This window comes from Hemitrygon akajei, chromosome 19 (assembly GCF_048418815.1).
Source record: "Hemitrygon akajei chromosome 19, sHemAka1.3, whole genome shotgun sequence".
Classification (NCBI taxonomy): domain Eukaryota; kingdom Metazoa; phylum Chordata; class Chondrichthyes; order Myliobatiformes; family Dasyatidae; genus Hemitrygon; species Hemitrygon akajei.
The window spans coordinates 66,637,006-66,649,705 of record NC_133142.1 but is presented as its reverse complement, the minus strand read 5'-3'; the positions used below and the strand labels follow the sequence as shown (position 1 = coordinate 66,649,705).

The window sequence follows — 12,700 nt, the reverse complement described above, 5'->3', positions numbered from 1 at the left end:
ACTCTGCACTGGCTGACCATTTCCTTTCACTGTCCTGACAGTCACCCAGGTACCTGCCTCCTGCAACTTGGGGGTGACTTCTTCTCTGTAGCTCTCATCTATCAACTCCGAAGGTAATCGAGCTACAGCTTGGTGCAGATGTGGTTACTCACGCCTCACACAAATAACACAACGCAGCCCCTAGAGCCATTCTCATTACAGTAGATACTAACAGAGGAAAAGTGACAAAGAAGAAACTTACCAGATACTTGCTTTGCTGAAGCCTGATGAGCCAAAGCCTCTCCACTCTACTCACACAGTGGCCGCTCTGCTTGTCCCTGCCTTATTTTTATTTGACCTTGCTAATGAATCATCATTTGGGGTGCTGGAAAATGCTGAAAGACCATGAATGCTTCTTTTTAAGATGTCAAGCATGGACTTGTGAGTAGCCTCCTCTCTCGTTCCTGATTTGACTGAGCTGCTGGAAAAATGCTGAATGCCTGCAACATTTAATTTTAAAAAAACTCTCCTGGAGCTTTGAGTAGTCATCTCTTGTTCCTGATTTGATTGGGTTGCCGGAAAATGCTGAACCTTTGCGAACGGTGATGGTATATTCACCATCAACTCCTTTCCTGTTCTGTTTTTCAATCTCAAGCCATTTTCCATAGGTCCCTTCCTTGTCTGCTTAAATGGGATCAGTTTCTACATATACCACACTCACTATGGTTGTTTGACATTCAGTCTCAGGTGTGCCACAGTTTCCTCCTGCCAATAGTTGCAAGTTGATTGTCTTTATCATCTGCCACAGATGTTCTTCTAATTAATTCCATTCTTGGGTTCAGTCTTGCTTCTATTGTGAGTAGTTGGGGAGCATTTTTTTTTAAAAGTGTATGAATAAATGGGGATTTCAATCAAAAGAATTGAGAGCTACATCCTCTTTTATCCTAAGCAATGCTTCTTGTGCCATATCTTAATAAAAATTCAGCTTCCATCTCTAATACAGCCAACTGCAGGACATTTACTGAAAATCTCATTCATACCTTTTATATATTCAATATGTCAGCCAGCCACCTCAGTCCTGTTAATGGGTTTAACCAAAGCTCTGCTGCCTGTATCTCACCTTGTATCAAGACACTTCACTCTAAATTTAGAAATGTCCTCTTTGCTCCTATCATTAGTTGTTCTTACTTGGGTCACTCTTTAAAAGCACTACTTGGATGGGCTTCCTGACAAAGCTTGCTTCAAATTTTAAGAAGCAATATTGCTTGATAGTTTAGAATTACAGATATTCTAGTTAAATCTTTTATTTAAATTTGTGTTGTTAATGTGAGGTAGGTGCCTTTAATCCATATCTAAAACTATGTAATACACTTGTATTCAGCTTTCAACAATGAGAGCCATCAGATGAAGATTTGCATAAATAACATTATTAAGATGAAGGCATAAAAAACGTGACTTGCATGGAAGATTGTTAAAGTCCAGCATAAAAATCAATTTTAGTTTTTCTGTTGTAGTTTTGTTGTAATAATTATTTTGTAAGAAAACCAAAATCTCATATGATTCCAGATATTCACTCAGTGGAGAATTCGGGCTTGCCAAATGGCTCTGTTCTTTCTCAGATTCTTCAAGTGCAGATGCTTGATATGATGGACATAGATGGAATTTATCCTTTATATCTCAGAGTTCAACAGCACTTAGAAGAATTTCCCAAAGACAGGTTAGTTGGAATTGTATGATGTAATTGTAGGGGTATGTGGAAAAGATTGTATAACTACAGTATTTATTTTGTGAAGTAGATCAGTAACATTTCCCATCTGTTTCATATACTGGCCATATGTTGTTATTCCCTATTCTGGAAGACCCAAAATTGGACTCTTCACCTTATTTGACTAATTCAATAATATGGAGAACTTTACATGTGTCAGTGGATTCACCTGTCTTATCTAAGTCTACCTGTGTAACTAGTAAAATTCCCTTTGAAATAAGAATCCTTTCCACTCATTATTTGCCTGCATAAGGTAAAGGTATGACGTTACATATCAGACCAAGAGACATAGGAGTAGAAATAGGGCATTTGGCCCATTGAGTCTGCGCCACCATTTAATGATGGCTGATCCTGTTTCCCTCCTCAGCCCCACTCCCTGGCCTTCTCCCTGTAACCTTTGAAGTCATGTCCAGTCAAGAACCAATCAAGCTCTGCCTTAAGTATACCCAACAACTTGGCTTCCCCAGCTGCCTGTGGTAACAAATTCCAGAAATTCACCACCCTCTGGCTAAAGAAATTTCTCCGCATCTCTGTTTTATATGGATGCCCCGCTATCCCAAGGCTGTGCTCTCTTGTCTTAGAATCCCCCACCATGGGAAAAATACTTTCCACATCTGCTCTATCTAGGCCTTTCAACATTCGAAAGGTTTCAGTGAGATCCCCTCTAATCCTTCTAATTCCAGCAAGTACAGACACAGAACCATCAAACGTTCCTTATATGATAACCCTTTCATTCCCAGAGTCATCCTTGTTAACTTCCTTTGAACCTTCTCCAATGCCAGCACATCTTTTCTTGGACGAGGAGCCCAAAACTGTTCATAATACTCAAGATGAGGACTCACCAGTGCCTCATAGAGCCTCAGCATCACATCCTTGCTCTTGTATTCTAGACTTCTTGAAATGAATGCTAACATTACATTTGCCTTCTTCACCACTGACTCAATCTACAAGTTACACTTTACACTCCCAAGTCCCTTTGCATCTCAGATTTTTGGATTTTCTCCCTGTTTAGAAAATAGTTGCACATTTATTTCCACTACCAAAGTGCATGACCATGCATTTTCCAACAATGTATTTCATTTGCCACTTTCTTGCTCATTCTCCTAATCTGTCTAAATCCTTCTGTAGCCTACTTTTTACTTCAACATTAGCTGCCCCTCCACCAGTCTTTATATCATCTGCAAACGTGGCAACAAAGTCATCTGTTCAGTCATGTAAATCATTGATATACAGCATAAAAAGAAGTGCTCCCAACACTGACCCCGTGGAACCCCAGTAGTCATTGGCAGCCAACCAGAAAAGGATCCCTTTATTCTCACATGCTGTCTTCCAATCAGCCAATGCTCTAACCATGGCAGTAATTTTCCTGTAATACCATGGCTTCTAACACGATAAGCAGCCTCATGAGTGCTCCTTGTCAAAGACCTTCTGAAAGTCCAAATATACAACATCCACTGCACCCCCTTCATTTATCCTACAAATATATTACATTTGTAATCTCTTCAAATGTTTTCCAATATGTTCGTCAGGCATTTGTAATTATCCCTGCACAAATGTTTATAGAAACTCACAGGCTACTTTACCCAAAATACATAATTTTCTATTTGGTACCAATTACCAATCCATGTTAAATTCTATTTGATTAAGGCTGCTTCTAGACTGTGATCGTTCTAGTCTCAAGCAGTAGGTAGTTTATCTTTAATATTTGTCAACTTGGTAAATTTTGCAATTAGCTCCTTTAATCTCACTGAACAACAAAGATTTTGCTTTCTGGATACTTTTGGGTGTATCTTAGTGGATTTTGGGCTGCTGATCATGAAAATCACCATGAAATTTCCCTATAACGCACCATTTATTTCATTTTGAAATCGACTATATTTGTTATTTCATAATTCAAGTCAATTAAAATGTTGCCCACAATATAAGCAGAAAAGTTTTCTATCTTGTCCAGGCATGCCGTGGCATGCTTAGGCAGGGTGGATGCTGTATGGCAGTACAGGTTTTAGAGAGGCTATAAAAGCATCTTGCACACACTGTTCTACACAGATTATGTGTACTCATTATAATAAATTAACTATTCTTAGGAATAGTTGTGATAGCAAAATGTCTTGCTAATATTGCAATAGCTGCAATATTTTCTCTGATATTTTTAGCAACTATGCTTAAATGTCAGACAGAGCATAACTCCTCTTATTAAGGAAGCCTACGAGTTCTACTTTGGGGATAAAATTGGTGACCAGGGTAAAGTCTAGGCTCCTCATATTGGTTATACGACATAAGATTTAGGAGCGGAATTAGGCCATTCAGCCCATTGAATCTACTCCAACATTCCATCATGACTGATCCCAAATCTCACTCAACCCCCATACATGCTCCTTATATGCTAACTCTGTCATTCCTGGAATCATCCTCTTTAACCTCCTCTGGACTCTCTCCAATGACAACACATCCTTTCTGAGATATGGGGCCCAAAGCTGTTGACAATACTCCAAGTGCAACCTGACTAGTGTCTTCAGATTCAGATTCAGTTTATTGTCATTTAGAAACCACAGATGCAATGCAGTTTAAAAAATGAGCCAATGTTCCTCCAGAATGATATCACAAAAGCATATGACAAAACAGACTACACCAGAAAATCCACATAACGTTTGGCAATCCCCAATCCAGAGTCCAGAGAGGCTTAACATTATCTGCTTGCTTTTTATATTATTTTCCCCTTGAAATAAATGCCAACATTGCATTTGCCACCTTTACCACAGACTCAACCTGTAAATTAACCTTCTTGGAGTCTTGCACGAGGACTCCCAAGTCCCTCTATACCATTGATATTTAAACCTTATCGTCATGTAGATAATAGTCTGCACTATTCTTCCTTTTACCATAAGGCGTTATCGTACATTTTCAAACACTGTATTCCACCGGCCACATTGTTGCCTATTCTTCTAATTTGTCTTAAGTCCTGCTGTAATCACATTGCTTCTTTAGCACTACCCACCCCTTTACCTATTTTCATATTATCTGCACTTTGCCACAAAGCCATCAATTCCATTATCCAAATCACTGACAAAGAATGTGAAAAGTGGAGGTCCCACTACTGACCCCCTGAGGAACACCGTTAGTCACTGACAGCCAACCAGAAAAGGCTCCCTTTATTCCCACTCACTGCCTCCTGCCTGCCATTCATTTCTCTGTCCATGCCAGATTCTTTCCTGTAATGCCATAGGATTTTTATCTCGTTAAACTTGCCTCCCCTTGTCCACCTGGCTTGTTACTTTCTCGAAGAAAGTAACAGATTTGTCAGGCAAGATTTCCCTTTAAAGAAACTATGCTGACTTTGATTTATTTTATCATTAGTCTCCAACTACCCTGGAACATCATCCTTAACAATAAACTCCAACAATTTCCCAACCACTGAGCTTAGGCTAACTGGCCAATAATTTCCTTTCTTTTACCTTCCTCCGTTCTTAAAGAGTGGAGTGAAATCTTCCAGTCTTCCAGAACCAGGCCAGACTCAAGTGATTCTTGAAAGATCATGACCCCTGTTATCCCTTCTGTATTTGTTGTTGATCTTAGAGTTTGGTTCAAAGATACGCAGAAATCAATGTGGTTTGCCGTCCTGATGATATGGTGAGAGCTGAAGGATCATGTGACATACTGCTATTTCTTTCTGACTAGTGTGTCTGGTTTCTCTGCTAAAAACAAGAAATTCATTGAATACCCCAAGCACCCTTCAGCCAGCCATGAAACCTGTGCTGCATGACCATAGTCTTCCAGTACTGAAGGTACCAGAGACATGGAGTTTAGAGGAGGCAGACAATGATGCATGAGCCAGGATGGAAAACAACACTGATACTGATACAGATTTTGAACCCATTATGTTAAGTGAGCCTCAAGTGATAACTCGGTCGGAGTCAAATGACCTGGTCAGAGACTTGGGTTTGTGAAAGGCAAAAGCAGAATTACTGGGTTCAAGACTGCAAGAATGGAATTTGCTGTCACCAGGCACAAAAATATCCATGAAGGATTTCAATATTTGAGACAGATGTTTCCCAGAATAACTGATGTCGAGAATAAGCAAGGCATTTTTGTTGGTCCACAAATCAGTCAGCTCATCGATGACCAGCAATTTGAGGAACTTCTAGTGCATGGAAGGATGTAGTTGAAGATTTTATTGGCAACTACGGACACCAAACTACATGCAGCTGGTTGACAACCTGCTTCAAGCATACAAAACCATGAAATGCAACATGACACTAAAGATTCATTTTCTGCATTCCCATTTAGACTTCTTCCCTACAAATCTTTGCCCTGTCAGTGATGAGTATGGTGAAAGGTTTCACTAAGACATTGTGGTCATGGAGAAATGGCATCAGGGCAACTGAAATCCATTAACACTGGCCGATTATTGTTGGACAGTTAGGCGAGAAGCCTCAGAAAACAGTGCAAATGAAATCTTCAATAAAACATTTTTAGCTTTGTTGTGGAGACTTCTGTTGGCTGTAATGGAGTAGGTTGCACTAGCTACGTGCTCCAAAATTATTTGCTTACTTTGCTGTTTAAACCTATCTCGGTGAGAGCAACATGAGTAGAAAGCCGTCAAAAAAAGAGACTACTTTAGAGACTTTGACTGAAATGATTCAAAAAATGTCAGAGAAACTCGAAAAATTGGATTAACTGGATGATTTGGAATCCAAGTTTGATTTGTTACAGAATTCCTTCGACCTGGTTAAATCTGAACTGAAAACGCTTAATCGGAAACTTGGAAGTATACAGCAGACTGTGAATGACCACAAAATTCGTATTAAGCTACACGAAGAATCTCTGCCGGTGTTGCAGAAGGATATTGAAGGTTTCAAGAAAATTTCTAAGGAACAACTTAAAAAATACGACACATTACTGAAGAAACTTACAGATTTGGAGACCAGGAACCGAAGGTGCAATATCAGAATTCTTGGACTTCCTGAAAAACTGGAGGGTAATCAACCTATCGATTTTTGTGCTCAAATGTTGAAAGATTTATTCCCTGATATATTATCAGAACTACCAAAATTTGAGCGCATTCACCGAGTTACCCCACCTAATTGGGATCCTGCCAAACCTCGCTCTATTATCATTCGCTTTTATGACTATCAGATTAAAGAACAGATTCTTTGTGAATCAAGGAAGAAACGTATATTACAATTTCGTGATCAACAGTTTCGGATTGTTCAAGATTATCCACTGGAAGTTCTAAGAGCTAGACAGGCTTTTAAAGAGGTCATGTCTGATCTTTTTAAGCTTGGCTGTCGCCTTTCTCTCAGAGATCCGTGTAAACTCAAGGTTACTACTTCTGGTAATAAGGTTTCTTGGTTTACGAAGCCTGAAGAAGCTAAGAAACTTTTACAAAGTCTCCATCCTTAAATTCAACTTTGAGTTGTTTTATGTTAAATGTTTTAATTTCACGTGTTCAATCAAGTAATTGGCGTTTTGTTGATAACAAAGTTTCTTGGTTTTACGAAGTCTTAATCATTTGTTTGTTTAAGTAACTGGCGCCTTGTTATCTTTCAAACTATGCAAAACATGCAGGCAGACTGCATCCATTTTCTCTTTTGCTGTTTTTCGCAGCTCTTTTTAAACAATACGTTATATTCTCTCAGTGTTATGTAGGAAGCCATCTAAACCGCTTCCCTTTTTAATGATCTTCTATTTGTTTCTTTACTTTTTTTTGCACCCGCGAGTATATGTTGTTTTACTTATTGATTTTCCATATTTGATTTTCCTTATCTGTCTTTCCTTTTTTACCGAGACTAATACTTATATTTTCCCATTTTTTTAAATCATAATTAGCAAACTTATTTACTTTGATTTTTTTTGTGTATGTATATATATATTTACAATCATTTATTCAGCACAGCTATACATATATATTTTCTGGAGCCACTGGAGTTTTGGGTTGGGAACGTTAGAATTAGTCTTCAGCCTCCCTTGGCTGATTTCTCTCTTTGGGGGGAGGGAGGGGGGGAAATGGGTTCTTCTATAAAGCTGATTGGATGTTTTTACTGTTTTACTTATTCACTATCTACATGTCTGTGATTACCTTTTATACATTACTAAAGGATACTTGATGGATTCTTTTATTAATATACTCAGTTTTAATGTGAAAGGTCTAAATAACCCTGTTGCCAAACGAAATAAGATTTTCTCTTATATCCGGAAACTTAAAACTCATATAATCTTTCTCCAAGAAACCTATATTCGTAAAGATGATATTTCACGTTCTTTCAAAGGATGGAAGGGTATACATTTTCACTCACCCTCTCAATCTAGATCGAGAGGCGTCTCTATCCTGTTTGATCAGAATGTATCCTTTATTCAACATAATGTAATTTCTGATACAATGGGCGCTTTGTTATTGTTTCGGGTAGTCTTGGGAATAAACTAATTGTCTTTGCGAATGTATACGCTCCAAATACAGATGACTCCTTGTTCTTTGAACGTCTTTTCTCTTTTCTGCCTGATTTGAATCGGTATTCCTTAGTGATGGGTGGAAATTTTAATTTTTGGCTGGACCCTATATTAGACCGCTCTTCAAGTAAAACCCCTGTCACTAATAAATCAGTCCTACTTTTTAAATCTTTTTTATCTCAATGTGGTATTCTTGACGAGTGGCATTTTTTTACACCCCCAAGAAAAGGAATATTCATATTTCTCTCAGGTTCATCATATGTACTCTTGGATTGATTATTTTTTTATAGATAGAAACTTGCTTCCACTGGTACGATCCTGTGATTATAAGGAGATTGCTTTGTCTGATCATGCACCTGTGCTTCTGGCTTTAAGATTACCTGTTTACTCTGTACCAAATAGAAGTTGGCGTTTCAACTTATCATTGTTATCTGATAAAAATTTTCTAAAGTTTTTGGAAAACCATATTACTTTTTTCTTTAAAGAAAATTTTAAAGGAGATACTGCTGGTAATATAGTCTGGGATACTTTTAAAGCATATATTCGTGAAGAAATTATCTCTTACTCTACCTGTTTAAAGAAAAAAGCTGACAAAGAAAGGTCTGACCTAGCAGTGATATTAAAAGATCTTGATCGAAAGTATGCCCTATCTCCAGATCCAAGTATATATAATAAGCGTATTGAAATCCAATCCAAGTATAATCTTCTGCTGACTTACCCAACTGAACGACAGCTGTTGAGAGAGAAAACTCAATTTTACATTCACGGGGATAGAACTGGTAGTTTATTAGCCAATCGCTTAAAATCTTTTACAGTTAATCGTCAAATCACATAAATTTTTAAAGATAATAGAACTAAGATATCCGACCATTCTGAAATTAACAACGTATTTAAAGACTTTTACCTTAAGTTTTATCAGTCTGACTCTTCTTCAGATGATACCTATATGAATGCTTTTTTCAGTAATATCAACATTCCTACATTGTCTGCTGATAGTCTAACACAGTTAGATCAGCCTATTTCCAATGAAGAAGTGGCTGAGGCTGTACGTGCTTTACATTCTGGTAAGACCCCAGGACCTGATGGCTTTCCTGGGGAGTTTTATAAAACTTTCACTATGTTACTTACACCTTATTTATCCTCTGTTTTATCAGAGTCCTTTAAATCAGGTACACTCCCTCAATCTTTTTATGAAGCTTTTATTTCTGTTATTCTTAAAAAAAAATCCAGCTGAATGTTCTTCATACAGACCGATTTCTTTATTAAATGTTGATGCAAAAATTTTATCCAAAATCTTAGCGCGAAGACTTGAAAATATTCTACCATCTATTATATCACATGACCAGACAGGATTAATTAAAAATTGTTACTCACATTTTAATATACGTCGGTTATTGAATGTGATATATTCACCATCCAAAAAAATATCAGAATGTATATTATCCTTAGATGCAGAAAAAGCCTTTGATAGGATTGAGTGGAATTATCTTTTTAAGACCTTAGAAAAGTTTAATTTTGGGCCTAATTTTATTCGTTGGGTTAAATTAATCTACTTGTCTCCTACCGCTCAGGTTATTACTAACTCCCAAATTTCTAAGCCCTTTAAATTACAGCGGGGAACTAGACAAGGTTGTCCTCTTAGTCCTTTACTTTTTGCTTTAGCTATAGAACCCTTAGCAATAGCACTTCGAGAATCTAAGGAGATTTCTGGTATACTAAGGGAAGGTATGTCTCATAAAATTTCATTATACGCTGATGATATTTTACTTTTTATCTCTAACACTGTAACTTCTTTACCTTTGGTTCTTTCTTTAATCTCCCAGTTTAGTTCTTTTTCAGGATATAAGCTGAACCTACATAAAAGTGAGGTATTTCCTTTAAATGACCTAATATCTTCAAATGCCAAATTTCCGTTCAAAGTTGTTACAAGTCAATTTACATATCTAGGTGTAACAATGACTAAAAACTTCAAGAATTTATTCAAAGAAAACTTAAACCCCTTATTGAATTATGTGAAAAAGGCGCTTTCTAAATGGTCCCCTCTTTCTTTATCCCTAATTGGCCGAATTAATTCGATTAAAATGAAGATTCTTCCTAAATTTTTATATCTTTTTCAGGCCTTAGCTATTTTTTATTCCTAAGACGTACTTTGATTCTTTAGATTCAATTTTAACCTCTTATATTTGGAATAATAAACAAGCTCGTTTAAGTAAAGTTTACTTACAAAGAAATAAAGAGATGGGTGGACTAGCCCTACCTAATTTTAGGTTTTACTATTGGGCTGCCAATATAAGGAATATTACTTTCTGGTCCTATTATATTTATTGTAAAGATTGCCCATCATGGGTCTCCTTAGAAGTTAATTCTGTAAAAAATTCCTCTATTGTCTCTCTTCTTGGATCATACTCTTCTTTTTCAGCAAATAAAACAACAGATAACATAATTGTTAAGCAAACTTTAAGGATCTGATCTCAATATAGAAAATTTTTTGGTTTAGCGAATTTTTCATTATCATCTCCCATTCTCCTTAATTTTTTTTTATCCCTTCCATGACTGATAAAGTCTTTAAAGATTGGGATGAATTAAGTATTAAGTGTTTTTGGGACCTGTTTATCTCAGGATCTCTTGCTTCATTTGACCAATTGTCAAATAAATTTGCACTCCTAAAATCACATTTTTACAGATATCTTCAAATTAGAGATTTTCTACGTTTCCAATTAGCTACTTTTCCTATAGGTCCTGATAAAAATTTACTGGACGATCTTTTAAATTTAAAACGTTTTGTTAATGGTTCTATTATCGTTAATTGATTCTAGACAAGACTTTTTTAAAATTTTATTTTAGATAAAATAAAAAAAGCTTGGGAGGATGACCTAAATTGTCAGATTTCTGATGATAGATGGAATAAAATTCTTAAACGGGTTAATAAATTATCTTTCTGTGTTCGTCATTCTCTTCTACAATTTAAAGTGGTTCATAGAGCTTACATTTCTAAACAGAAGCTCTCCAGTTTTTACCCGAATGTTTCTCCACTTCGTAATAAATACAACTCTGCTGATGCCTCTTTAATTCATATGTTTTGGTTTTGCCCTACAATTGAAAAGTTTTGGCGGGAGGTATTCCATACCTTTTCACAAATTTTTGATTACAGAGTGGTATACCTTTATGTGTTAAGCTATAACATTTTGATCAATTTTATTACAATATATGAATGTACACAAGTTATGTTGAGGTGTATCTATGTGTTGCACTCTGTAAATGTTTTTTTCTTCTGAATAAAAATATTGTAAAAAGAAAAGAAAGCTTTGAACTATTGCAAAGCATCAGGCACAATTAAGTGCAATTAAATGCATTATATTAAAAAAAAAGTTAATTTCTTGTTTTGTTTTCAAATTCCTACATGACTCAAGTAATCCGAAATTATTTTTGTGTTTTGTTTCAAGTGGTTTACAATAACCAAAAAAGATTTCTGAGGAAGCACCACCTGAGGGTGCTGTAAGACTAAAGATTGAAGAAATTCAGTCTTGGAAAATGGTTGTTGCTGGCAAGAGCAACATATATTTCCCATTGCCAGATAATTTTCTTGAAGTTTTGATGATAATATGCTAACAGAATAATAGTGTTGTTATTTGCAAATTAATCAATTAATATTGTGAAGTTATATCAATTTTGTGATGCTGAAGTGTTCTAGGCTGTGCTCTGTTGATTTTCCAAGTAATAAGGTTGTGAACTACCAGGCATAAAACATATGAAAACTATTGGTTAAAGAAATAATTTTACTAAACAATCCTTTTACATGTGACTAAAAATTTCTCTCTAACTTCACTAATCTTGTATTTCAGGCAAAATTATCTTTAACAAGAATTATTTTTCAAGTCCAGTCTAGTTATGTTGTTCCTTTGTTTTGAAAGATGTAGCAGGGTTTTGGGGTGGAAACCCTGGAACTACAACTAAAAATTATTACTTCGGGTATTTGCATTTACTTATAATAATTAGATTTGGTATTGTTCTCTACGCATATTAAACAGTTTGATTATTTCAGGAACTGAACTGCCTGCTCAAAAATCAATCGGCATGTTGTTTTTGGACGTTACATATCATTATCATAGAATACTCATGTTTCAGTACAATTGTGTGAATTTTAAGGGTTTTTCAGTAATTTGTGACTTTAAAGCTTTTCCTTGTTTTTATATGAATCTCATCAACTTTCTAATTAAATGAGATGTAGTAATAGTTATCCACTATTTACAATAATGTGAAAGTGTGGTTTGTAGTGTCTGTTTTAACTTCTGTGGAAAGCAGAACAAAGGAAGGAAGATGATGACACCAGCAACAATTAACTGGTTAATACTTCGTTTACATATTTCCTTATTAATAAAGATGAAAAAATCTGCATATTATGGAAATCTGAAAAAAAAATTATGGGAACATTCAGCAGGCATAGTGTACATGGAAAAGAAATAGTTAACATTTTGGGCCAGAGATCTTCTGTCAGAATGTTCAGATGACTCA

General features: G+C 36.0%; 1 protein-coding gene across 1 annotated transcript in view; it reads left to right on the top strand.

Moving 5' to 3' along the window:
• The window catches only part of ippk (inositol 1,3,4,5,6-pentakisphosphate 2-kinase), a 125,785-nt gene that overhangs the window by 104,968 nt on the left and 8,117 nt on the right, over positions 1 to 12,700 (top strand). The window contains exon 10 of the mRNA XM_073072678.1: positions 1,546 to 1,696. Coding sequence (XP_072928779.1) covers positions 1,546 to 1,696 — 151 coding nt within the window. The remainder of the gene's footprint in view (positions 1 to 1,545; positions 1,697 to 12,700) is intronic.